The sequence below is a fragment of the Fundulus heteroclitus genome, chromosome 13 (assembly GCF_011125445.2).
Source record: "Fundulus heteroclitus isolate FHET01 chromosome 13, MU-UCD_Fhet_4.1, whole genome shotgun sequence".
NCBI lineage: Eukaryota > Metazoa > Chordata > Actinopteri > Cyprinodontiformes > Fundulidae > Fundulus > Fundulus heteroclitus.
The window spans coordinates 34,697,039-34,724,772 of record NC_046373.1 but is presented as its reverse complement, the minus strand read 5'-3'; the positions used below and the strand labels follow the sequence as shown (position 1 = coordinate 34,724,772).

Here is a 27,734-nt window from a genome sequence, read left to right as displayed (position 1 = left end):
CCACAAAGTTTGCGAAACAAAACTGACAAAATTTCAGCCATGACTGCAGATCATCCTGGGAGAACTTTATTTTGGGAATAAATAAGTAGATTGCAAAGGCAAAGTATGTCTAACTTATTTAAAGTTGAGGGAAAATGAGTCTCAACTAGAGAGAATTAAAGATAAGCCTTCCAGCCTCAAAGACTTGGAGCTCATCAGCAAAGAGAGATTATCACGATGCCAGAGGTAATACACAAAGAGCTGAGCAGCAAGTATAAAACGGGTTTATTTGCTGTAATACCAATACAAATGTCCCATCAATTATTGAGAGGTGTATAAATAATTTTTTGACGTACCATTTTAAAATTAAAATCCAAATAAAAACAGAGATGCCAGTCTCATGTCCAATCAGACACAAACATTCTGCTTAAATTATAATAATTTAAATTCTTTTATTTTCATCTCAACAGAGAGCCGTTTTTAGCAGCAACACAGTGATGAGGAAGAGGAGGCAGGAGAAGGAAGATCCAGAGCTGCTCAGGGTTGAGATTCTGGGCATTTAGCTGAAAAACAAAACGTTTTCATCCATTAAAACCTAATCCAGCTCATAAGACAAAAAAAGCAAAAAAAAAAAAAAAAAAACAACAACCCTGAAATCGCCATCAAAAACTCCATTGTGTACTTGAAAATAATACTACTGTTGGCTTTGATGAATGTCCTGTTCACTCCTAACATGTCAATACTTACATGGAGGTCATATCATTGAGAGCGTGGTCCAGCTCTTCACTGATGGCCTTATACTTGAGTTTCTGAGCATAAAGCTCATCTGTAAGAGGCCACATAAAAACAATGTGTGTGGGGAGATAAAAAGCAGAAAACAGAGACACAACTGAATGTAGGAACACAGAAGCTTAAATCTTCAGCAAGCAACTGCATGACTTAGGTTTTTTCAGGCTGTACTGTTCTATAGTGTATTTTCCCAAGACTAGTTTGTACTGTTACATGAAAGGTTGAGAGAAATAACTTATAAGCATTTAATATCCGTTTGGGATTGCTAAAGTATTTTTGAATTGATTTAAATTGAGGTAATGTATTGCAACGTCAGCACTGTCTTCATGCAAAGTGTTTAATTCTGCCGTTTTAGTCCCTGAAACTGTTGGCTTTCCTCAAAACCCTGCTGTATTGATTTAAAATGCTGCATTTTACTCATTATCTTTAAAAATGCAAAATGCAGTTTAATTGTGGGACATATAGTTTTAATGTAGATAAAATCTTTTTGATTATTGTAATTACATTACTGCAAAGGCCCAATGATTCAATTACAATAAGGAAGAAATTTGCTCAAACAAGGTGATGTTTAAAAACATATCTCATTTATCTTGGTGTCATATTTGATGACAGGTTGAAATTTGATCGCCAGGTTAGTTCGATCGTAAAAAAAAAAGCTTTTACCAGTTAAGAATTTTATCAAAAGTGAAAGGGTACCTGCCACACAGAGATCTGGAGACTGTAATCCATGCTTTTATTAATACAAGATTGGATTACTGTAATTCATTATATGCTGTCTTGGACCAATCACTTTTACACCGTCTGCAGTTGGTACATAATGCAGCTGCCCATCTCCTAACTGGCACACGTAAACGTGACCACATATCACCCGTTCTAGCCTCGCTGCACTGGCTCCCGGTTGTTTTTAGAATAGATTTTAAAATTTTATTGTTTGTTGTTAAAGCTCTTAATGGTCTAGCCCCCCAAAATTTGACTGAGCTTCTCCAAATCCATGCCCCGGCCAGAACACTGAGATCCTCTAATCAGTTGCTACTGGCCATGCCTAAAACCAGGCTTAAAACCAAAGGTGATCGCGCCTTTATGGCATCGGCACCGAGACTCTGGAATAGCCATGGCATATTCGATCGGCAGGCTCCTTCGCGGTTTTTAAATCCTCTCTAAAAGCACACTTCTTCTCACTGGCTTTTAATCAAGTCTAAGTGGACATTTGGCAAAATTTTATTTTAAATTTAATGTTATTTTAAAATGTATTTTATTTAAATTGAAACATTTATCCTATTATATTTTATCTCCATTCAATTTTTTTTGCATTGTGTTTATATATTTTAGCTTTCAGTTTTTATTTTATGCTCTGCAACTGTGATTTCTGTACAGCACTTTGGTCAACCCCCGTTGTTTTAAATGTGCTTTATAAATAAAGGTTGAGTTGAGTTGAGTTTAACATCTGATAAACACTTCCATTTTTCAAAGAATGGAATTTTCTGATGAATGTTTCTTGTATTAGGCTTTTAATGGTTGAGAATTAGGCTTGATTTGTAGTAAATTTACAATTATTATGTATATTAGCATGTTAAAAATGTATTTCATGTTTCCATGCTGCCATTTTTCACTCTATATTAAAAAACTACAGTAATATTACATAAAGTAAATCATTCACAATTAACAGCTCCCTCCAGGTTGGGGATCAGTCTTTGTTTCAAAGATTAGGAGTAGGTGTTTAAATATCTTGTTCTTGAGAGACGGTAGATGGAGTGGAAATGGAAAGGCTGCTGCTCCAGTCTGTTTTGGTGAAGAAAGAATTGAGCCCAAAAGAAAAGCTCTCGATTTTCCCGTTTGTCTATGGGCCCACCCTCACCTATGGATCACGGCCTATTAAACAGGATACCAGATATTAGCATCTAAAATGACTCTTTGGGGGAGGGGGCTGGACTCAGCCTCAGAGATAGGGCGAGGAACTCCGTCACATGGGGAGTGCTTGAAATAGAGTCAATCCTTCTCCGTAATGAAAGGAACCAAATGAGGTGGTTTGGTCATTTGACCAAGACACTTCCAGGCTAGATCCCTCTGTTTTTTTTCCCAGGCACATCCCACTGAGAGAAGACAGCAGGGCAGACCCACAACTCGCTGGAGGGACTATGCTTCCCTTCTGAACTGGGAACATCTTAGGATCCCCCAGAATGAGCTGGAGAATGATGCTGAGGAGAGGGATGTCTTGGTTTCTGTGAGGGACCTGTTGGCCCTGCAACCCGATCTTGGGTGCATGGACTAACTAGCAATACATTTATCATACAGAGCAACTAGGGCGATTACTAATGCGCACAGCAACTTTTGCCCAGGAGACCATGAGAAATGAAATCAAAATTATCGATAAAAACCTAAAGATGCACTGAGCTTCTGAACAGACTCCACTAAGAGAGACAGCAATCTGCTACACTGTCTCCAACATGTCTCAGCTATTGAAGTAGAAAGAGGGAGGGAGATATTGGTTGAGCTAATTCTGTTTGCCAATCAGTCCTTCTTAGCTCTGCACACGAGGTTATTCAGAAATATGAATCTTCATCACCAAACAGATGGTTGCTACAAAGCGTACTTCATGACAGATTGGTGCTTTGTTCATTTGCTCGTAATTAGCCCACATTGGGATGAATTTAGGAGACAGCTCTGTACCTTCCAGATCATCAATAGTCTTCTCCAACTTGGCTACAGATCTCTCAGCAAACTCAGCTCTCGTCTCAGCCTGACAATAAAGAAAGACGAAAACATCTAAAGTAAATACATTCAGGAACAATGGCCTCCATAACACATATAGCTCATGAAAACCCGTGAAATGTATGCTGGATTAGAATCTGAGTACAGTGCTTGGACAAAGGAAGCTCAGTCTTCATGCTCACCTCTTTCAGCTTGTCAGTTAGAATCTTGATTTCTTCCTCATACTTGTCCTCCTTTTGAGAGTACTGTAGAAGGAAAACAGCATTACTCATCTTGACCTCTACTTTCAGGTCACACACGCTTTGGTCTTATATTAGCCAAAGGTTCTAGACTGAAGATAGTTTACTTTACAGATTATTTTTCGGACATGACCTTTGAATAGAGAATCCTGTCTTGATTGGCTAATGTAAGACATCTACTGCGTCAGTGTTTCCCAGATTTAGGGTCTGGATCTCACCGGGAAGGGAATCAGACAGCCTGGGGTTCTAACTCCATCTTCAATAATCAGTTAAAAACTTAAATTATTGTGAAAAAGCAGATTCATGCAGTAAATATTATAAAGGTTGCAACTGAAACTATTTAATTGCTGTTGATGCTGTTCTAATTCCCTCTAGTTAAATTATTTCTTATTAATATTTGTACATGTAGCAGGGAGCCATTGTACTTAATGTTGTAGTGGCCATGTGAGCATGATTTGACTACTGGCGTCTAGGTAGAACATGTTAGACATGGGGCAAAATAATAGTTTTTATTAAAAATGACTTATTTTGATTAAACCATATCAGAAATGCTAAATATGACTTATGATGGGTATGTACTAGGAAGCAAGAATCAGGAAACCATCAACCGACTATTGCTTACTTCTCAGGACAGTTCCAATGTTCTAGCCATACAATCTCTTATTTGGACATTATATGTGCTACTTAGTACAGGATTTCTGAAATTTAGACTTTTAATTCCCATAGAGCTCCTCCAGTGGGGGAAAATAATTATTTAATCCTCTGATAAGTTTGTAAACCTGTCCACTTACACAAAAATGAACAAACTCCAGTTTTTATGGTTGATTAGTGATTATGGCAGTTGAGAGTATATTAGTCTAAAATGCATGAAAAACACTCAATATAAAAGTTTAAAATGTGTTCATTGTATTGAGTGAAATATGTATTTCATCCCCAACAGCACACCCAGAACCTGGCTCCCATAGATTGGCTGGTGGCACAGCTCTGCAAAATGAACTAATAACCAACACTTTTGCACCATGGGCAGGATTGCGGAGCTGTCAAAAGTTGTCAGGGACAAAATTGTAGACCTGCACAAAGCAGCAATGGATTACTAAACCCTCAGCAAAAGGCTTGGGAAGAATAGGACAACTATTGGTGCCATTATCAGAAAATGGATGTCACACAAAATGACCATTAACTGTCCTCAGTCTGGAGCTCCACCTAAGATCTCAGCCCATAGCGTGAGGGTAATGGTGAGAGCAGCGAGAGAGCTGCCTAAAGCTGAATGGCAGGAGCGTGTTAATGATCTGAAGGCCATTAGGACCGCTGTCACCAAGATTTCAACTGGTAACACACTATTACCAGCTGAAATCTTGCAGTGCCTGCAAGGTCCCTCTGCTGAAGAAGGCATGTTTACAGGTCTGCCTACAGTTGGCCAGTGAACATGTAAACGGCTCAGAAAAGGCTCGGTAGAATGTGCTGTGGTCAGATGAAACCAAAGTTGAGTTATTTGGCATCAACTTGAACCGCTGTGTTTGGAGGATGAACAGTTGTGAACATGATCCAAAGAACACCTAACCTGACAACAGCCAGATGCATGTCTCGCTGGAGCTAGGCGGAGCGAGACATGCATCTGGCTGTTGTCAGGTTAAAGAACACCATCCCCACAGTGAAGTATGGTGATGGAAACATAATGTTTTGGGACTGCTTTTCTCCAAAGGACGACTCCACCGCATTGAGGGAACAATGAATGGGGCCATGTACCACACTTCTTGGAAGAAAGCCTCCTTTGCTCAGCAAGAACACTGAAGATGAGCCATAGGTGGGTCTTCCAGCATGACGATGACCCATAACCTGCTGCCAGGGCAACGTAGGAGTGGCTCAGCGAGAAGCATATTAAGTTAATGGAGTGGCCTGGTCAGTCTGCTGACCTCAACACAACAGAAAACCTGTGGAGGAAGCTGACGGTTCAAAATGGATGCCAGGAAACTTGAAGGATTTAGAGACATTCTGCAAAGAGGAATGGGGCGACAGTCCCTTCTGAGCCATGTAAAAACCAAATACAAGAAGCGTCTCATCGCTGTGCTTGCCAGCAGGGGTTACTCTACCAACCATTAACCTGTGTTGTGCTCAGGGATCAAATATTTATTTCACTGAATAAAATACACAGCATTCTATAACTTTTACACTGTGTGTTTGTCATGCATTTTCAACAGGCATTATGTCTGTTGTCATAATTAATAATCAATCATAAAAATGGAAGCCCATTAATTTCAGATTTAATTGACAAAATGACAAATTCAGCAGGGGATGAAATAACTATTTCCCTCACTGTAATGGTAAGCCAATGGCCCTGTCCTACCTTTTCAGCTTGTGCCTCCAAAGACTTGAGGTTGTTGGTGACATTCTTCAGCTCCTCCTCCAGCTCAGCACATTTACTGGTTTTGATTTGAGAGAGAAAACAGGAAGAAACAGGTGGCAGTTATGCTGTGGTGTCAGTGGAGTCAAAAGTGGGTGAAACTTTCAGAATCCGAATCAAAACTAGCTATAATGGGAAGTTTGTGCACCCCAGGAGTTTGACTTCACTTCCACTTTGATATATATATATATATATATATATATATATATATATATATATATATATATATATATATATATATATATATATATATATATAGATAGATAGATAGATAGATAGATAGATACACACACACACACACACTGAAAACAAGCATGGTATGGAATGGATGTGAGTACTCTGACAGCTGTTCATCAGATCAACAGCCTGGGGGAAGGCTCTCTCCCTGTGTCACTGCTTTTTGTAAATAGCTATGTGATGCCACCTGAAGGTAGAAGTCTGAACAGTTTGTGTACAGGATGTGTGGGGTCTGCAGAGATGTTAGCTGACCTTTTCTTGACCCTAGACCTGTACAAGTCCTGGTTTTAGATAGGAAGGTCAGCCCTGATGATTCTCTTTATGGACCTAATTGTTCGTTGCCGTTTGGACATGTCCTGTTATGTTGATGAGCCAAACAACGGTGATGGACAAACACAGAACAGGCTGAATAATATCTTTGTAGAAGATGACCAGCAGCTCCTGTAGCAGGTTGTACTTTTACCATACAGTGTCTATGTATGAGGACCATCCCAGGTCCTGGGAAAGGTGGGTTCCTAGGAACTGGAAGTGATCCAAAGCAGATGCAGAGTTGAGGATGATGAGGGCGTGTTCTCCGAACATCCAACATCACCTCCACGAACATAAGCAGGCCAATATCCAGGTGTTTCTGACTGCACCAGTGGACCAGCTGATCCTCCTTCTGTTTGCATGCAGACCATCGCCGTCCTGGATCAGGCTAGAGACAGTATTCTCTGTACCATGGTCATAGGTTTGATCCAGGATTTTAGATTAATATTGTAAAAAGGGATTTAAGGCGCATGGAGGAGACAGAGAGACAAACGGAGGAAGACCTGAAAGAGCAGGAGGGGGTGTGAATATGAAAAAGTTCAGACAAATAAGGAGGGGCAAGGTCATGGACAGCCATGAAAGTAAGGAGGAGTAACTTAAATTGGATCCTGAATTGGATGAGAAGCCAGTATAGCTGTTGTAGAATAGGGGTCATGTGTTGGAAAGAGGAGGTTAAGGTGTTGATAGGGCAGCAGAATTCTGAACCAACTGAAGTTTATTGAGGGTTTTTTGTAGGAGATCGTAGAGGGGAGAGCTACAATAGTCAAGATAGGAGGTGACTAGGCTATGAATAAGGACAGAGGTGGAGTGGGGACTGAGGGAAGGATGGAGGTGGTTTATGGAGGGAAAGGTTGAAATAAGCAGAGCGATTAATGTTATTCAGTCCCCAAGGCAACAGCCTCAGAAACAAATCCCAGCAATAAATGTACTTAGACGTCTCTACAGCTTTGCTGAAAGCATAGCTTCAGGGCTCAACGAAAAGGGAAAAACAAGCTGAAGAAATCTGTGTCAGAATTTCATGACAGACAGATAAGCCAGAGGTTATATATCTGTTCTGTTTAAGTCAATCAGGAAACTGTCTTCCAACACTTTTTATTCTGAATAAGGCGTTAACAGATAGATTAACTACATACTACTGCAATAAAAATATACCATTATAATGCACAACATGTCTGTCTGAAAAGTATTTTAGTTGTTGATGATACATCTCATTTGAGCTTGTTTTTTTCCAACTTTCTGAATTCAGTGGAGTAAGAGGGATATTTCTCTGAGTTGGAGGGGCTTGACTACCCCACTATCCTGCAGCTGTGTTATGTTGGGTTCCAGTCCTTGGTAGGGTCTTCCCTGGTAAACTGGCCTCAGGGGAAGGCTTGGACCAAAACAGATTCAGAGACCTTGATGCAGCCGGACAACCAAAAATGGTAATGTTAACTGCTGCACCCTTTTGGAGCCAACTTAGCCTTAGACCTGGGTGTCAAACTCCAGTCCTCATGGTCTGGTGTCCTGTAACTTTTAGATGTGCCTCTGGTCCAACACATCCAAATCAAATGGCTGAAATAGCTCCTCAGTCTGCAGTCAAGTTCCCCAGAGTCCTGCTCATGACCTGATTATTTGACTCAGGTGTGTTGGACCAGGAACACATATACACGTTTCAGAACACTGGACCTCTAGGACTGGAGTTTGACACCCCTGGCTTAGACCAAAGAAGCAAAAAAAAGCCTCCTCAGTTAAGAGCTAACCACCTGTGAGGATGGATGTGGGGGCTTGCTGCGGTGTGAGCCATCTAGCAGGTAAGGGTGGGGGTCTGGGCGTGCCATTTCTCTGCATTGTAAGGCATTAGCTCTGCTCATGAGGCAACTGGTTGTAATGCCTCCTGGATGGCTCCCTTTGGAGGGAATGTCCTTCTGAGAATAGACCCCAAGGCCGACCCTGAAGGGACAACAAGTCTCCCCTGGCCTGCGAAAGCATTGGGATCCTTCACAAAGTGGTGGAATGCATTGCTGGTAGGAAGAATGCATGTGTTTCCCTGCCAGATTTTTTACCTCCTATACCTGGGGGAAAGTTTGAGGTTTAGAGTTTTGGTCATGACACTGATTTCGATAAGGCAGCAAAGTCATTCTGAGGTGTTGGACTGCTTCTTTAATGGTACAAATTCCTGCATGTTTTTGGCATTTGAGGATTCAGTGTAAACCAATCCCTGATAACATTGATCTGAAACAAGGTTAAACAAACTAGGTATTTTTCTACATGGCAGCCATGCCTGTTTATGTAAAGGAGAGTTTTGCTCTCAGTCTGCCTGCACTGATTGTCTGGGTCTGCTGCTTATCCATAGTCAGAATTCTGTCCCTTTAGCTGTCAGACACTCACGCCTCAGCCAGTTCTGCCCTCTCCTCTGTCCGTTCCAGCTCTCCTTCTACAATCACCAGCTTGCGAGCCACCTGGAAAAAGTAAATCACACACAGAGTTAGCTTGTTTTGTAGGGAAGTCCTTTACATATATATAACACAGTACATTCACTCAGTTAGGCACCAGGTTAAGCACACAAAAGGAGTAGGTGAATGCTTAATTGGTAACATGCATCCAGGCCAGTGATAGGCATTAACGTGCTTCCATTTTGAAGGCAGTTGGATTGTCTAGATAAGGACCAGAGGGGATCATTTTTGCCATGACTTGTAGACGGTTAGTGTTTACAGGCCATTGTCAGAGCATCCAACAGCTAGTCAAAATGGTCAAAGAAATTCACCAGGCACGGACAACGCTTAACAGATTTGACTAAATCAGTAGGGCTTGATATCTTATGACCATGGTGCACAAATCTGGCTGATTGTGCTATGCCGTTACCTGCATGTGTTGTGTAGTCTTTAAAACATGGGAAGATCCGGCTTGTGAAGGTTAACTCCAGTTCTCATTTGTTCCCACCCCGAATGACTGTGACTCCATTACATCCCTCACACCAGAAAACTCTCTGACACTCTGGGTCGCTCACTGTTTCAACGGACCAATGAATGCTCCAGTAAAAGCCTGTATCCCCCTGGCTTCACTTATGATGTCATACCTGTTTTCGAGATGCAAGCACCTTGAATTTCAAATCCTTTCCACAGTGTAACTGGTGCACTTGTTTGCCAAATTCTGTTCACTCTAAGCTTCCCTGACTTAACATAGATTCATAGCCAAAAACGATCTTCACAATTACATCAAAGTAAACGAGGACAATGTCTCCAACAGAGCAAAGGCTTGTTGGAGACCGCAGGTGGATCAAGATTTAACAGCCTTTTTCATCCAACCAAGACGTTTGTCTATATTTGGAAATGAGAGAGGCAGCTCTTCGAAGATAACATCTAAGAGCAGCATTAATAAAAAAAATCCTCTATTATATTTATTAAAGAATACATATAATAAAGGAGGAACAAAAATCCCATCTTATTGTGAGTAAGCTGTCTGTGCTTGTGTTAAAGTAATTGTCAAGTCAAATTACAGTTGAGATGAGTGCATTTTTAATAAATAAAGATATAACTTGCACTAAAGAGATTCAATACGGGTGTGTACAATTCACTGACGACAGTAGCGTCAAGCACCAAAACGGAGACAACCTGTTTAATTGCTGCCTGGTGCGCTCAAGAGCTCATGACGTCACGCACCCGACACATCCCTGAAGCGCAGGTGTGATATCAGACCCAAGTAAGAGCAGAAGTTGTTGAGACACGGACGAGGATCCTGTTAAAATTAATACCAACATAGTACGTTGGTTTGAACGTCTACACAGATTGGAGAGGCAGCCGGTAAGAAGCTAAACTTAAAATCTGTGCTACAGAGTTGCTACTGCTGCTGCTGAGCCATTTGGGAATGGTGTTTGTTTACTTGATAGTGTGCAGCAAAATGGATGCGTAGCTCTGTTTAATATGTGTTTTTTGCCACGCTTTGATTATCTTGATGAAATGTGTGTTAGTATGACCATAGGCTGCGTGTTTCTTAAATATTAGAAAGTGTTTGGTCGATAAGAGGGTCTGCTTTTTAATTGGGTTAACAGATTTAAAGGATAAATAGGTTAAATGGGGTTTGTGCAATTAAAGTGGCAATATGTGGTTTGTGCTACGTAAGCTTGTATGTGTTTCAGTGTTTGGTGTTATTTATCAAATAGCATTTTGTATTGAATGGAATATTTAAGACTGACATTTACATGTAAATTTGTAAATATTCATGGATAATTATGTGTTTATGCGATTACCTATGTGTGTATTTTTTGGTTGTTTAAAGGTTTTTTACCTGTTTGACCACTGCTAAAGAAAAGAAAAGAAAAAGAAAGTGGAAAAGAAAACAAACTTGAGTGGATTCCAGTTTTATTCTCCACGTAGACGGGTCAAAATCCCTTTCAAGTTGGGGAATCTGCACAACTGAGCTGACAACTTGACAGTAAAAAAACGCTTCCAGGAATTGGAGCCCGGATAGCTAGAGAACACAGCTCTGATTGACAACCGAAGACCAGGCAAATAAGAAGTGTGGAAAGGCACCAAGCTTGGACCTGGGGAGAAGTCAGGAACTTGATTGCTGGTGCGTAGAAAGAAAGTACAAGAAAAATTTAAAGCAAAGAAAGTGCACTTATCTTGTTTTCCACGAACAACCTGCAGAGATGTCAAAGACCGCTGACGAGCTGAAAAAGGACCGGACCGTGGCAAAGAGAGCATTTTCCCGCATGGCTAACGTCCTGCTGAAGACCTATGATAACAAATCAGTATTAGAACTAGAAGATGAAATTGGCAATCTCACACAAGCAGCAGAAAGAGTCTGGGAAGCCAATGATGATTTAGAAGCTAAACTTCTCGAGGATAAAGAGACTGAGGTGGGTGCTGAAGAAGCAGAGTTGTCTGATCAGCAAAAGGCAGATCTAGTAAAGACGGCTGGTGAGTGCGAAGAAACATTGAAGGAAGTCAGACGTATTCTCCAAAACGTGCTGTGGGTCCAAAATGGAGAACACAATGTGCTCACTGCGCTCCAAGTGGCAGAAATTGAAAGCAGGCGCACAGGTGCAGTTGACCTCGACAGCAGGCTCGAAGCTTATAAATTCATGCTGGGTCACCTTCAAGATCTTGCGAATGCAGCAAAAGTGTCCTTTGAGTGATGGAAGCGATGGACACCAGCCAAACAGAAGCAAGACATCCAGGGACAGTTGAAGGATCTCGACCAGAAAATTCCTTTGCTCATGTCCAGGAAAGCGGACTTCATTTGCGAGAAGATGAAAGAGGATCAACGACAAGCAACCCCTGTCTTCCAAAATCTTTCAGCGCCTGCCATTAGACTGAAGCCAACTGCTCTTCCCAAATTTTCTGGCAACAAGCGTGACTTCCATAGATGGAGGAAGGACCGGGAGGCTCTGCAAAAACAAGGTGAGCCCTCAGGCTCAAAGGAAGTAAGAAAGTTCCAGTTGCTGGACAGTCTGGAAGAGAAGGTCACTCAGGACCTGAGGCTCTCCCATTACCAGGGAGTAGATGACATCTTTCGCGTTCTTAAAAATCGCTTTGGGAACCAAACTGCCATTGCCATTGAGATTGGGGAAAAGGTGCAGAGAATGCCAGCTGTTAGGAACCACCAACCAAGGACGATAGTGGAGTTGATCCAAACAGTTGAGAAGGCACTGCAGGACCTGAGCGACCTTGGAGATACAGGGGCAATCAAAAATCCATTAGTCACCAAGTCTGTTGAAAGTAAGCTCCCCGAAACCCTGAAAAAAGAGTGGCTTGTATATGCGGCTGACGGTCGAAATGCTATAGTCCCAGGCAACAGATATGACGGCCTGCTGGCTTTTCTCAAGGAGCAAGAGGCCATTTATGAGCAGCTCGAGCACTTGAAGAGGAACCAAAGAGAGAAGCGAGGTCTAATCCAAGGCACGCAAGAACAAGGGCCACAAAGTCAAATGACGCGCCAGCAGGATGTGTCGCCTGTGGTGATGGAAAACATCGGAAGAAGCTGTGCTTCTGTAAGCAGTTCCGGGCCCTGAAGCCAGCAGATAAGAACACAGCGGTCAAGAAGCTAGGGGCATGTGAGAGATGTCTTGAACTTCATGATGGCCGAGCATTCTGCAAACCAACTTAGCTCTGCAAGCATTCAGACTGTAAGGACCAGCCCCTTCCTGAACACCATTATTATCTGTGTTCAAATGCTGCTCCAAGAGGCGGAGCCATGCCGAAGAGGAGTGAGTACCAAAAGGCAGGCAGGAATGGATATACGGCTTATCAGGAGGGCTTTATCCGAAAGCTCCCCCCAGAACTGGCAGAACAGTGTCGACATGCTTTCTCCAATGCCGTCTCAAAGACACTCAGCACTGAGATCACGCCATCCAGCCTGCTTGGGCAGCATTGTTTGCAAGAGTTTCCAGTCATAATGATGCTACTCGAAGTGACGGCCAATGCCGGGCAAAAGATTGGCACTCTGATTGACCTAGCATCAGATACGAACTATATCACCCACAAAGCAGCAGGGAGACGGAACCTCAGGAGTGAGGCGATCACTCTCGTCATCCACGGTGTTGGGGGCATGAAGACCCATGTGGAGACAAGAAGGTACTTGTTAAAGATCAGAGTGAAGACCTCAAAAGGAATCCTGCAGTCCCATCAATTAGTCTGCTACGGGCTCAACAATATAGCCGATGTCCACAGGGGTGTAACTGCACAACAACTGCATAAGCTCTTTCCCAACGTGCCCATTGAGGAGCTTACAAGACCCAAAGAAATTGATCTTCTAATAAGCCATAGAGAGGGCAAGCTGGCGCCACAGCGAATTAGAGTCGTTGGAGACCTTGTGCTCTGGGATGGGCCGTTGGGGAAGACCATTGGGGGCACCCATCCGGACCTGTTTGAAGATCTCGTCATGTCAGCCCATACATCAAGCACTCATTTCGCTAGGTCAATGAGGACAACTGCCACAAAGTATGAGGAGTTCCTGGCCAGGCCCCCCAGGCAACAACCACCAATCGGTCAGCTCCGCCATGGCATCCAGGAGTCCACGACTTTGACCACCTGCCACGACTTCCTGGAATGGTGGAGGTGGGACAGTGTCGGCGCTGCTTGCGAACCCAGGTGTGGAGGCTGCTGGTGCGGAAATTGTCAACCAGGAGGCAAAGACATGACCCTTGCTGAGGAGCGGGAACTGAAAGTAGTGAAAGGGGGGCTCACATACGTCACAAGTGACTGCCACAGCAAAGACCCTCACTGGCACGCCAGATATCCTTGGCTCGAAGATCCTGTTCCACTCCCAAACAATAGGGGAGCTGTTGAGGCCACCTTCCTTAGAACAGAAAGGCACCTTGCTAAGGAGCCTAAATGGAAAACTGCATATGCTGCCCAGGTGCACGACATGGTCTCCAGAGGAGCCGCAATCAAGCTAAGAACACAATTTCTAGTTGGACCGGACCAGTGTGGTATGTTAGCCATCTCATAGGGCTAAATCCTCACTCCATTACAACCCCAGTGAGGCTTGTCTGGAATAGCAGCCAGAAGTTCAGAGGTGTGAGCCTGAACAATATGCTGATGAAGGGCCCAGATGTCCTCAACTCTATTTGGGCTGTCCTCCTGAGGTTCCGAAGTGGAGTTTTCGCCGCCCTTGGTGACATAAAAAAGATGTACAATTAAGTCTGGCTTGAGGACCGTGAAGTGCATTTACACAGGTTCCTGTGGCGAGACTCTGAAGATGAGGAGCTAGGAGAGTATGCCATTACAAGGGTAATATTGGAGACAAGCCAGCAGGATGCATTGCACAGCTTGCTATGCAGGAGACCTCATATTTGCCTCAGTTTATGCATCTGGAGGAGGAGCGACGTATACTTGAACAAGATAGCATGTCCATGACCTCCTTACGTCAGACAATGATTTCAGTCACCTAAGAGCCGGGGCTACCAACATAGAGCAAATTCTTAAGGCCAGGGGATTTCAGCTCAAGCCGTGGGTGTTCTCGGGGCAAAGTGGGACGCAGGAGTCTCAGGGAGAGCCAGATGATCAAGCGAGAGCCAAAGCTGGAACGATGGTCCTTCCCAATCAGATGGGTGATGATGACAACAAAGTGCTCCGTTTGGGCTACATCGTTGAAGAAGACAAGCTTCATGTCATGACTGCAATCAACTTTTCAAAAAGGAAAAAGAAGATGCGGCTAGGTCAGAACCTTTGTCAAGAGCTTCCTCTTGACAAAGGCTTCAAACACCAAATCCCCTGACAAAAAGGGAGCTGCTCAGTCAAGTAGCTGGACTTTATGATCCTGGTGGCCTCGTCACTCCTGCAAAACAGAAAGGAGCTATCCTGGTACGCAGAGCATTCCAGGAAGCCAAAAGCAAAAGTTGCCCTACTAAAGATACATGGGACACAGCACTTTCAGAGGGGCTAAGGGAGGATGCAATTGAGCTATTCGAACAATATGTTCAGCTCTGCAGTGTCAAGTTCTCCAGGGCTCTAACCCCAACATGTCGTGCAGGAGAGCTATATGCAGTCACGTTCTCGGATGGGAGCGAGCACACCTACGGGGCAGTGATGTACCTGAGGTGGAGCATTGACCAAAAACCTGTTGTTCGATTGGTGGAGTCTAAAGCTATGTTGACCCCCTTGGATCAGAAGGGTGATGCCGTAAAGTCAGAAGTCTTTGGAACCGTGTTTGCCTCCCGCCTGAAAAGGTACTTTGAAGCGCACAGCAGAAATAAAGTTGAAAGATGGTTCACTTTGTTGATAGCCAGACCGTCCTTGGTGCAATCCAGAGGGAGAGTTATGGGTATCAAACCTTCTTTGCAAATCGGATTGGGAGATCCAGAGCAACTCACAAGTCCAGGACTGGTGGTGGATTCCTGGGCCACAGAACATTGCAGACCTGATCACGAGAGGCGGAGGGCCCGAAGACTTAGATGAAGGCTCTGTGTGGCAGAATGGTCCTAAGTTCTTACACTTCCCTGTAAGTAAATGGCCTATCAAATCTGCAAAGGAAATTATTGCTGCTGCTGCAAGGGAGAGCATCAATAAGCTGCAGAAGAAAGCTTTTATGGCTGTGTTGACGAGGTCCCAGACTGTAAAGCAAGCAGCACCTCAAGATCAGGGCCAGACTCAAGCTGGACGTAGACCTGCAGTTCAGAGTCTTGTCACGTCACACGATTTGGCGACTTATCCAAACTTGTGAAGGTCATTGCCTGGGTCTGGAGAGCAGCAAGAAAGTTTCTTGGACTAAGCCGAACCCTTAGTAGACCAAAGTGGGAGGCAGTCCTTTCGAGTGGCATAATCATGGTCAGAGAAAGGAAGGACGCACTGAGTGACCTTTTTCTTGTGGCACAAGAGGGCGCCAAATTCCCCAGCACGACCACTGATAGAGCACAGGACACTGGACTTCTCGTCTGTGGGGGCAGGGTGCAGAGCTTTGAGGGAGACAATGCTGCCGTCCCTCTTTTGCCTGGTGACTCACTGCTAGCTCGAGAGTCTCATAGTGAGGGTCCTGATGGAGCAGCTGGGACATTGCTCAAGATGAGAAGGAAGGCCTGGGTCATCAGAGGAAGGAGGGTTGCACAGAAGGTTGTCGATGCGTGTCTTCATTGTAGAAAGGCAAAGGCCAGAAGGTGTCAGCAAGTCATGGCTGACCTGCCACCTGAGAGGACTGAACCTGCTGCACCCTTTGAGTTCACAACTGTGGACCTCTTCGGACCATATCAGGTCAGGGATGATGTTGAAAGAAGAGTGGATATGAAGATGTGGGGCTAGCAGAGCCATCCACACTGAATTGGCCAATGCAGTCTCCACAGATGCCTTTTTGATGGCCTATCAAAGGTTTTCAGCGATCCGGGGGCACCCGAGAAAACTTTGGTCAGACCCTGGCACCAATTTTATTGGTGCAAAGCCAGTCTTGGCAGATTTGCACAGATTCCTGAACAGCCAGAATAGAGTTGCTCTGGAAGAAACTGCTGCAAGGAACGGGAATGTATGGGAGTGGAAGATCCATCCAGCAGATTCTCCACACAGAAACGGTGCTGCAGAGGCTGCTGTGCTCATTGTGAAGAGGGCGCTTAAGAGTCTGGGGAAGGGGTCCACACTAAAGTACAGTGAGTTTCATACAGCTTTGTATTTGGCAGCCAACCTGGCAAATGAACGGCCGGTTGATGCCAGGATGCAGAGCCAGGAGGACTGTATCCAGTATGTGTCACCTAATTCTTTGCTGCTAGGAAGAGCCTCCCAATGCGGCGATGTCAAGGTCTTTAATTTTACCAGTTATCCTTATAGGAGACTTCAAGAAATGCAGTCAGAAGTCACCAAGTTCTGGAAGAGCTGGAGCCAGCTGACTGGTCCCAACCTCTTTGTAAGGAGTAAGTGGCACACCAGTGAGAGGAATGTGGCTGTCGGGGACATTGTCTGGCTGTACGACCAAAATGCGATGCGGGGCTAGTTCAAGCTCGGCAGAGTTGTCAGCACCAATCCAGACAGTAAGGGAGTTGTGCGGGACGTTAACGTGAGGGTTGTCTCAAGCTACTGTGTCCCAGTGGTGAGAGCTGTGGGAGCAAGAAAGTCAAAGGCTTATGGGCAAAGAGAGGAGACTAGAGCAACAGTCCTTCGCAGGGATGTCCGGCGGCTTGTCGTCCTGTTGGCTGCCGAGGAGCAAGGGGGCCATGAGGTTTGACTTTGGAGTGGCGACCTTCCCAGTGTGTTCATAGGAAAGCTCGAGTGGGAGGTGTCAAGTCAAATTACAGTTCAGATGAGTGCATTTTTAATAAATAAATAAAGATATAACTTGGCACCCGTATTGAATAAAGAGATTCAATACGGGTGTGTACAATTCACTGACGACAGTAGCTTCAAGCACCAAAACGGAGACAACCTGTTAAATTGCTGCCTGGTGCGCTCAAGAGCTCATGACGTCACGCACCCGATGCATCCCTGAAGTACAGGTGTGATATCAGACCCAAATAAGAGCAGAAGTTGTTGAGACACGGACGAGGATCCTGTTAAAATTAATACCAAGCACGTTGGTTTGAACGTCTACACAGATTGGAGAGGCAGCCGGTAAGAAGCTAAACTTAAAATCTGTGCTACGGAGTTGCTACTGCTGCTGCTGAGCCGTTCGGGAATGGTGTTTGTTTACTTGATAGTGTGCTGCAAAATGGATGCGTAGCTCTGTTTAATACGCGTTGTTTGCCACGATTTGATTGTCTTGATGAAATGTGTGTTAGTATGACCATAGGCGTGTTTCTTAAATATTATTAGAAAGTGTTTGGTCGATTGGTGTAATAAGAGGGTCTGCTTTTTAATTGGGTTAACAGATTTAAAGGATAAATGAGTTAAATGGGGTTTGTGCAATTAAAGTGGCAATATGTGGTTTGTATGTGTTTCAGTGTTTGGTGTTATTTATCAAGTAGCATTTTGTATTGAATGAAATATTTAAGACTGACATTTACATGTAAATTTGTAAATATTCATGGATATTTATGTGTTTATGCGATTGCTTATGTGTGTATTTTTTGGTTGTTTAAAGTTTATTTACCTGTTTGACCACTGCAAAAGAAAAGAAAAGAAAAAGAAAGTGGAAAAGAAAACAAACTGAGTGGATTCCAGTTTTATTCTCCATGTAGACGGGTCAAAATCCCTTTCAAGTTGGAGAATCTGCACAACTGAGCTGACAACTTGACAGTAATCACTGTACAGGGCCACGATACAATAAAGTAAAATCACCTCTTCATATTTGCGATCAGCTTCTTCTGCGATGTGCTTGGCTTCTTTCAGCTGGATCTCCTGGAGTTCCATCTTCTCTTCATCTTTTAGGGCCCTGTTCTCAATCACCTTCATTCCTCTGCACAGATAAAGCAACAGCCAGGACAAACATTTAGAACATCCGTTTTTCACAATTATCTGCTCTTCAAAGTACTAATGTCAGAGCAAGAGTTTGTATCTTCCCACAGTTTTTCAGTCCTCAGTCATTTCAGGGGGTTTGAAGTGATTTCTGTAGATAAGGTTTGCATCTGTTTAACAAACTTCAGTCCCAAAACAGAACCAATGAGTGTTTACCAAACTAACAGAAAACAATCTCTTGGCAGACGTGAGAAAGTAAAACAGAGATGACACAACAAGACTTTTGAATTTTGGTTTAAAGGACCATATCATAATTGACACAGAGTTATTGACTTTATGGTTCTATAATGCGATGACAAGGCTGAAATTGAGCATGACACAGTGTTGCGTTTTAGAAGGTTTATTATAACATAAAGAAGCCGAGGAGCAGGCTCTGGGCAGAGGCACAGGCAACTCTGGGTAGATGCTCTTAACAGCTCTGTGCAGGTGCTCTCTGGCAGCTGGGCAGGTGTTCTGTGGCAGATCTGAGCAGGAACCATGGCGTGGTGGTCATGTCCAGAAAACAAAAACTCATGACATGCTCAAACGAGGGCAAGATGAGACATGGAAATCCAGGGAGACAAGAACTTGGTCGGGAATCAGGCCGTGCAGGCAAAGAACGCAGGGCATCTACTCACGCTGAGGTGTTTCAAGAATCTGACGATTGGTGTCAGGGAAGCCTCGGTATATAAAGGGGAAAAAGCAGGCGAAGGCAGTGGAGCTTCCTGCACCTCATGACAGAAATAACAGGTACGTGGAATCATCTAAGTAACAGCAGACAGTCAGGGAGAGAGCAGACTGCCAATGATTAGAAAATGCTGAAGCTTAACCATCTTATGGTTTATTCTAGTGGGTTTCTTAAAGGACCCATCATACACGATTCTCTTTGTGCCAGTTAGGGATGGAGAGTTATCACTTTTTAACATTATTGGGGGGGGGGGGGGGTTATTGTGATAGCAAAAACTAATTAATGATGTCTGAGAACCCCCAAACTCTGACTGTCTGGTTGGGGCTGTTCGTTTTTCTATTTGAATTATTTGTAACACCCTGTGATGGACTGGACACCGGTCCAGGGTCATTCTGAGTTACATCAAAGTAACTTGGAATGTTCATCTTAGCTGACAAAAAGCAACCATCCACATTGATCCTTCTTCTGTGTTCGTATTAATGAAATAGGCGGGCTGTGGGACTCTCTACCAGGCTGTGATAAGGCTCGCTTTAGCACCAAGATCCCACAGAAGCCTTAATAAGGCCTGTGGATTGAGCTTGGAGCAGCGGTGTTACAGATCAAAGGGGTTAGTAAAGGGATGGAACCTCAGTTCCACTAAAGCATTCACTGCAACCAGGCTGCTTTTTGTGTTTCCCACTAAGAAGTGCAAACGTTGCAATCTTGTATGAAGTTGACCTTCTGATGAAGCAAAGAAGCTTTAAACAGAAAATACACTAACCTTAACTAATCTGGGTTTTGTATTGTTTTTTTCTTGACTATTTGACTTTGCACTGTCTGCTGGGAAATGAAAGGATAACTACCATTGGTAATAAATAACATACAACTCTGGTATTGCTTGGTCATACATGACCAAAGGGATTAATGTTGATCAAAATCCTAGTTAGACGTCACCTCTCGCTCTCATCAGCTGCCTTCTCAGCTTCTTCCAGTTTCTGCAGCGCTGTTGCCAGTCTCTCCTGAGCTCGGTCCAGCTCCTCCTCCACAAGCTGGATGCGTCTGTTCAGGGAGGCCACTTCTGCCTCTGCCTGGGTCCAGAAAAACATGGTGTGGACTGATTTAGACATAATAATCACCAGCTGCAAACTACTGAAATAGCAACATTTTTACTTTCGGACACAATACGTTTTCAGAGTGAAAACCCAGATTTAACGTCAGCATCCTTCGTCATCAGCATGTCTTGTTCACTGCTAAAATGGAACTAAATATAAGTAAAATTTTCTTGATATTAGTGTATTTGTCCTTGATTTGAGCAGGTAAATAAGATAATCTGCCAATGTAAAACGATTTTTGCACTTAAAATAGGAACAACTCATATCCATCATCTTATTTCAAGTGCAGTATATGTAATTTCCTTGTTTTAGGGGTCAAAATATTCATTCCATTGGCAGATAATCTTATTTACCACTCATTTCAAGACAATTTTATTTACTTTTAGTTCCCTTTTTGCAGTGTCATTCCTTTGTTGCTGTGTTGCTGCAGAACTTACATGAAGAAAAAAGTACATCCAAAGTGGGTTACAAACCATACAAATTCTGCAACAAAAAAAAAAATGAAACACAAAGACTGAATCTAAATAAATGAGACGATTACTGACGTGAAATTTACTTTTACCACATTTATTTTACACTGGGTAAAATCTCATCTTAATAGTGAGCAAGGACTGGAATTATTAATATTCAGACAGGTTTGAGATAAAAGACTGATTTATATCAAACACAAAATACATTAACCACAAGCTCTATCTATCCATGCAATCAACAGGTTGAAAAAGGAGTGGAGAGCCAGGAAACAGGGTGTTTTCACAGGTAAGCAGCCTGTTCTGGATTAAGCGTGTGCTGATTTTCACTCTGCAGCTTGCTTCAGGACAGTTGTTTCTTCTATGTAGCGACAGTGACAATTGTTCTGCAGTGAGTCACAGACTAAGAACAGCGTACTGAGTGACAGGTTTCACTCCTTTTCTTCTGTGGTTCTGATTTAACACACATAACTGTCTGAAGTAACCAGAAAGATCTAAGTTGACCTGTCTTTGGCTGTATGGCCTTCATGGAGTAAGTGTCAGCTGTTGACTATACTTGAAGTTGTAAAGAAAACTTATAATAGATCAGAATTATTGTTCTCTTTGAACTGAAGGAGCTACACTAAATAAACTAAATGATATTTGCCTCATACAAGCAGCAGTTGCTGGACAGTGACCTGGGAGGAATGAGTAGAGCCCCAAAATTGGACACGAGCCATTGTTAAGCCTACAGTCAAGGCTGAGCAGGTGACATCAGAGTCAAAATAGGACCCTGAATCCTCCCAACAGCTGTGAAGGTTCCATCCAGGGCAGCACGAGAATGGAATGTAACAGAGAGAAAAGGAATCAGATCAGTTTGCACAGCGTTTGTGGGTCTCTCATCTCATTAAATGTAAATTCTGACTTTCCCATTGCTTTCTGAGATTTTAAATAATCTACAAATACAATCAAACAACTCATTGTGTTCTGAATCCAGAATCAAGTCCTCTGGACTATTTGGCTCTTAGATTCAGTCTGCATCTCGTTTTGGAAACTCAGTGGAAATAGCTTTGTTCTCCACTTTACATCTTCAAGTTAAAGTAGCTTCATTAGAACTCGTCTTTAGAAATCAACAAAGGGGCACGCATGTGGCGCAGCGGGTAGCGCGACCCATATACAGAGGCCTTAGTCCTCGACGCGGTCGACCCGGGTTCGAATCCAACCCGCGGTCCTTTGCTGAATGTCTCTCCCCCTCTTCTACCCCCTTCCTGTCAGCCTACTTTCGAAAAAAGCGAGCCACAAGAGCCGCAAAAAAAAAAAAAAATAAAATAAAAAAATAAATCAACAAAAAGCATTTTTGCTGCCAGAATTATGGCTCGGAGTAAAGTAATGTGCTATCTGACATGCTGTGTGTCTGTCAGCATACACCAATTCTAAACGAGTGCAGGGAACTGTTTTCCATCCCAGCTGATTTTCTCCAGGCAGAGCTGTGAAATGGAGACCGATTCAATGTAATCGCTGGTTCAGAACACAGGGAAGCTTAGCATGGGGAGCCTACTGACACGAAATCTGCTGAAGCTATTCAGTACCAGAATCTTTGGGTCCAACATTTTCAAACACCTCACATAGTTTTTATGTCCCCTCATGCTGAGATCTTTGAATGTTTAGTGTCTTATAACTGAACTGTTCTGTCATATTTTGCTTTTTTTTTAACAAACTTGTCATTTGTCTAGTGGATTCAACTACGCCATTTTGTTCCGTTTTCATTTCATAGGAAAGCAAAAATGTTTCCTGAAAACCTAGTGTAATACCTAAAAACTGGTCCACATTCAATGTCTTTGTGTCCCAGAAGGAAAAGGTCTGTCTGTTGGGGCCGGTGCTGCTTTGCTCTGTTTTACTTACATCAGCAGCCTTTTTGTCTGCAACCTCCAGCTTTTCCTGAGCATCCTTAAGAGCTTCAGAGTATTTATCCAGTTCATCCTCCGTCCCCTTGAGCTTCTTTTGCATCTGCAGGAGTTCATCTTCGTGCTGATGGTGTAAAAGAGCAAAATGAATCAGAGGGACAGCCACCTTTTATGGAAATGACACTGAACTTCAGAGTTAAGCAAATATTTGGTTTCTGTTCAAGGTGTGGTCATACCTTGGATTTCTTTAAACATTTAAAACAGTTTATCAAGGAACAGCCCTGATTTCACACAATGACCACAGTTGCTTTACAATTTTAAAGGTGCATTTAGAAAAAAAATGAGTTGTATGTTCCCAATTAATATGATACAATAAAATATGGACATTTATTCTTGTCTTGATTTTAATGTGGTTAAAATTTAAAAAAAAATTATTAGATTTGAAATAGTTTTTCAACAGCACATTCTGAAATTCCCATACTGATGTACTTTGTTTTACTCTAATTTTGTTTAAGTTTCTTACTATTAGGTCAAATTATTTCTTCCCCATTGAGAAGATAGAAGATCAAAAACAAGACGTTTTTAGGGACACCAACCAATCAGCTTTTAAACCTGAAGGCAGGATCTTGTCCAGGTTTAGCAATCAGACCGGTTCAGAACTTTTAAAAAGATTGATCCAAATAGGACCTGATGTTGTACCTCAGGTTTAAGTTAGACTCATTTAATGTAAAACTGATGTAAAACTCAGCGTCTGCCCCAGAATGGACTGGTAAGTGTGCCCGTTTTAGCGGGTGTCTCAGAACCTTCCCTTGCACTCAGGCTGACCTGTTTGCTCCTCTCCTCGGCTGCTTTCTTGTCCGCCTCTGCTTGTTCAGCCCGGTCCAGTGCATTCTCCTTGTCCAGCTTCAGCATAAGCATCTTCTTTTTGACGGCTTCCATTTTTGCTGTCGGAGGGCGTTTGCAGACAGAAACAGGAGGAATACAGATGTCTGCAGGACAGTGAACCCGGTAGCCTGGCAAACCAAAGGACAAACCAAACACTACAGATAACAGCAGCTCATTTATATGAGCGACACTGAGACCCTCCCATTACAAAGCCCCCCCACCGACATACGGCCATGATAGACAACTGTAGGGAATCTGCAGTTGTCTTTCTGTGTGAGGGGCCCATCAGCAGCAGCTCATTATGTTTGGGTGTCAAAAATCAAGGATTAAAATTAGCCAAAAAATACAAAATAAAAGTTAGAAGTCAATACATAAATGCTGAAAATTTGATGAAAATAAAGGGATACGCTTTAAAAAGAACATTTTGAACAATATTAAACTTTTTTTTAACTCACAATATTTATGGTGATATTGAAAAGAACCAATATAATTTGAGACACTTTCACATTTTGTCACATTACGACCAAGAGCCCTTCAGATTTTATAGGAATGTTATAGGAACGTCCATTAATGTGAAGTTTTTTTTTTATTGATAGTTTGCAGTTTTTTTCTGAATTAAAAACCTGAACAGTGTGGTTAAGGCTATGATAGGCCTTTTCCACCAACATGGTTAAGAGCCCATTCTGGTTCCAGCACCTGTTTTTAAACCACGTGTTTCCACTAGAAAAAAGACGTGCCAGAGCACCAGAAGTGGTTCAACACGGGCACCGCAAAATAGCTGGTTCTTCTTCGGAACTGTGACGTCAGAACACAAATACAGTATGAAAAACAACATTAAGTGCTAAGCACAAAAACAGCAAGTGAATTACTCAACTTATTTGTAAATTTCTTTAACTGGTAAAAAAAATTATATATTAATGTAGATACACAGAATGAAAACAGGCTGTATATTTGCTAAATTATACTCTCAACACAGACTATCTCCTGAAAGGTTTCCCTTTTTTTTGTCCGTCAGTATAGATTGACATTAGTTTTAATTGATAAAGCATAGTCATTATTTATACACGTATGGTCTGGCTATGGAAAAGGGCTATGAGTGAACTGTTTGGAGAACCGTTCCTTCGCTGCAGTTCCAGCTTCAGGTCTTTTAGGGTACGTCTCAACCACCGTTGCACATCTAGACACTGAACATTTTAGCCATTACTGTTTTTGTAGCTTAATCAATTCAATCCAATTTGGAGTAACAAAACAAAGTGTGAAGAAATGTAAGTTCTGTAAATAGTTTCCATGCACTGTAGCTGACTTCTCAGGGGCAGTAGTTAACCCTGGATTTTATTTTGGCATATTTAAGATTTTGGGTACCCGTGAACACCACACTTGATTTTATTTTTTTACTTTCCAACTATGCACTATATTTTGATGGTTTATCATACAAGGTCCCGACAAAATACAGAACATTGAGTTAATATAAACAAATCATCTTGAAGAAATAAAAACCGTTACTAATTTGACTCCATTTTATCTGAACAGTTTTGCTGTTGGGTTGGTTTTGTTTCCTGCTGAACCATATAAGGTAGAGTGGTAATAATGCCTGACTCTGAAACTAGCAGTACACATACAGTAGGTCCTGCTGGCTCCTCATCCTCCTCTAATCAAACACCCAGGACTCATTCAAATGACTAACCAAATGTTTCCCTAAATATATCAGCTTACCTGTCCTAACGAATTATCAATTATAATTTCTAATATTAATGCATTTGATTTATTCTTATTGAAATCTAAGGATTCTTTTTGGCAAATTTTATTTCAAATGACACATATAGACAAATGAGACAGATTTTGTGAACAACTGCTAACACAATAGGAGAGTTCGGGTTAGGTTTGGCATGCCTGCCCAGTAACAGTACTCCAACACCTGACCTGTAATGACTATTACTGGACCTCTCTAAGGGATGGATTAGTAACAGGACCACCAGGGTGGATATGTCACTCATTCCCCTGTTGGCTGAGCTCAGGTTATTAATACATATCTTTTGGCTGACATTGTCAGGGGGATTAAAATAATGCCCTATATCTGCAACAATTGCCTGTCAAATGAATGCAATTGCAGCGAAGGAACATGTGTTGGAATTTAAGAGTTTTAAATAATGAAACCATAAAAGATCCGAACAATCTGTCTCTCCTTAGAGACCATACACACTTAACGTTTCAGCATCGTGCAATAGCGTGGTAGTGGTGGGAAATCTTAAAGGCATACTATGCAACATTTTTCAGTTTATTAATGTGTTCCATACCGTTTTGGATGATTGAATGAGTCATTTCAGGTCGAACAAAGGTTTTCTCGGACGCCCTGGTGGTCTGTGGGGGAAATACCGTACTTGCAATAGGGTAGTTCCCGCGTGACGTCAGCGCTACATCCGGGTCCCGCGGGTAGGCAAAAACAGTACTGTTCTCGTCTACTACATGACAAAACGGGTGATTTAGAGCGTACTTTTACTTCGTTTATTTTTGGAATCTAAACAATGCCTACGACTTGTTGTGCTCCCGGTTGCACAGAGAGGCATTCCAAATCGCTGGATGTACGTTTCTGTCGTTTACCGAAGGACGAAGAAAGAAATGGATATTTTCAATGAGAAGAGCGCAGGCAGACACTCCCAATGGACTGGGGGAGCCATCATACTACGACAGAATTTGCAGTCTACACTTCATCTCTGGTAAATACAACTTAATTCTGCTCTAGTCATTGTTCTAATTAAATAGTGGCGGAGGGGAGGTGGCGATCGCTACACGGGCCGGAGAAGCAGCAGCAGCAGCCGCTGCTGCTTCAGACAACGGCGGCCGTTCACGGGCTGCGGCAGCAGAAGCCAGCGGCTGCTGCGTAAACACTACACGGGCCGGAGAAGCTACCGCAGCTAGCAGCAGCAACAGCTACAGCAGCTGCTGCTGCTATTACGCCCCCGTTCACGGGCGCTAGTAATTCTGTGTTTACGCTGCAATGTCGCCGACACCGCCACCCATTTTAATAAGACAAAAACACCTAAATAATCCGTAGTGAAAAATGTTTTTTTTTAACTTACCGGGCGGGTCTTCCTCTCTGCTGAGACGCGGCCTGTGTCCGACGCCGCTTTGTGCTGTTGCACAAACATGTGTGAACATCCATCCGTTTTCTGACCACTTAATCCCTCATGGGGTCGCGGGCGTTGCTGGAGCCTTTTTCCTGATATAAAATAACTGTAGCCGTCCAGTGGTTTCATGGCTTCCATGCTCTCTCGTGTGTACTGGCCTGCCGCGTTTATAAGGCAGCTGTATGTCGCAGTACGGAACATTTGGCCAGCATTTCAAAGACTCGCTCCGTCCCTTCAGGCTTTTGCTGTGTGGATCTGGCAATCTGACACCATCAACTTACTCTTAAAACGATCTTGTAATACGTTATCTAAAGAAGAAAAATACGTGGAGAACTCGTCAGTTTCTCTGTTTGCGTCCGCCATTGTGTTCGCCTTTTGCCTACCAGTCCGGCGCGCATGCGCGAAAAACAATAACAATGAACTACCCTATTGCAAGAGCCCTCAGCCCGCACCCACAGGCTCAGAAGTCTCGTTCGTGCAAGACCGCAAGAGTCGGTCTTGCTTTACAGAGAGAACTCCATGTGTTTTTGCCCTACCATTCACTATATGCACGCACGAAAGCAACAACAAAGAACTGCGTGTTAACGTCAAATAAACATGCAAGTATATCAAGTTTTTTTATTATTATTTTTCATTTTTAATGTTGGCGAGGCGGTAGCGTGAGTTTGGCGAGGCGGCCGCCTCGCCAAGATAGCGCTGCGGGAAACCCTGATGTTCATACTTTCACTGTGTTAGTCATTGTTTGTACTGCCGTTTTTTCGACTTTTCGTTGCGTTTGCCTGTCTGGTAAGCTCAAAACAACCACGCGTGGCTTGACGGAGAAACCAGAACAGCTGAGCATCTTTATGACAGTGTACTTTTACTTTCGCCCTCTGGGGGAGCCTTGCTGGAAAATCAACCCCGGTTGCATAGTATACCTTTAAAACACAAAGGAATGGAGGGGGTGGAGGTGGCTGACTGTCCAAATGGACTTATTGGTTGTAACATTAGGTCACTATAACGTTGAGTTTAATTAGACATCGGTCATTTTTACAAGCTTAGAGGACATAGATGTCGGCAAACCTTGGTACTCCACCATGTGACCGTTTAATCCCTCTGGAT

General features: G+C 43.0%; 1 protein-coding gene across 1 annotated transcript; it reads right to left on the bottom strand.

Moving 5' to 3' along the window:
* Positions 1-50: 50 nt before the first annotated feature.
* Positions 51-23,671, bottom strand: LOC105917539 (tropomyosin alpha-3 chain). The gene is made up of 10 exons (XM_012852382.3): positions 23,449-23,671; positions 22,622-22,747; positions 20,116-20,249; positions 18,339-18,456; positions 9,031-9,101; positions 6,061-6,136; positions 3,660-3,722; positions 3,436-3,505; positions 727-805; positions 51-542 (listed from the first exon to the last, which is right to left on the bottom strand). The coding sequence occupies exons 1-10, from the start codon at positions 23,560-23,562 to the stop codon at positions 539-541; spliced, it is 855 nt and encodes a 284-aa protein (XP_012707836.1). The 5' UTR covers positions 23,563-23,671; the 3' UTR covers positions 51-538.
* Positions 23,672-27,734: the final 4,063 nt, after the last annotated feature.

What these genes read in the sequence shown, in the direction of transcription:
- LOC105917539 (XM_012852382.3), bottom strand. Translation starts at nt 23,562, where the DNA reads ATGGAAGCCGTCAAAAAGAAGATGCTTATGCTGAAGCTGGACAAGGAG. An exon ending in CTGATCGCAAATATGAAGAG is followed by an intron (nt 9,102 to 18,338) that starts GTGATTTTACTT and finishes TACTTTTTCCAG; the next exon opens with GTGGCTCGCAAGCTGGTGAT. An exon ending in TGGAGGCACAAGCTGAAAAG is followed by an intron (nt 3,723 to 6,060) that starts GTAGGACAGGGC and finishes TTCCTTCTACAG; the next exon opens with TACTCTCAAAAGGAGGACAA.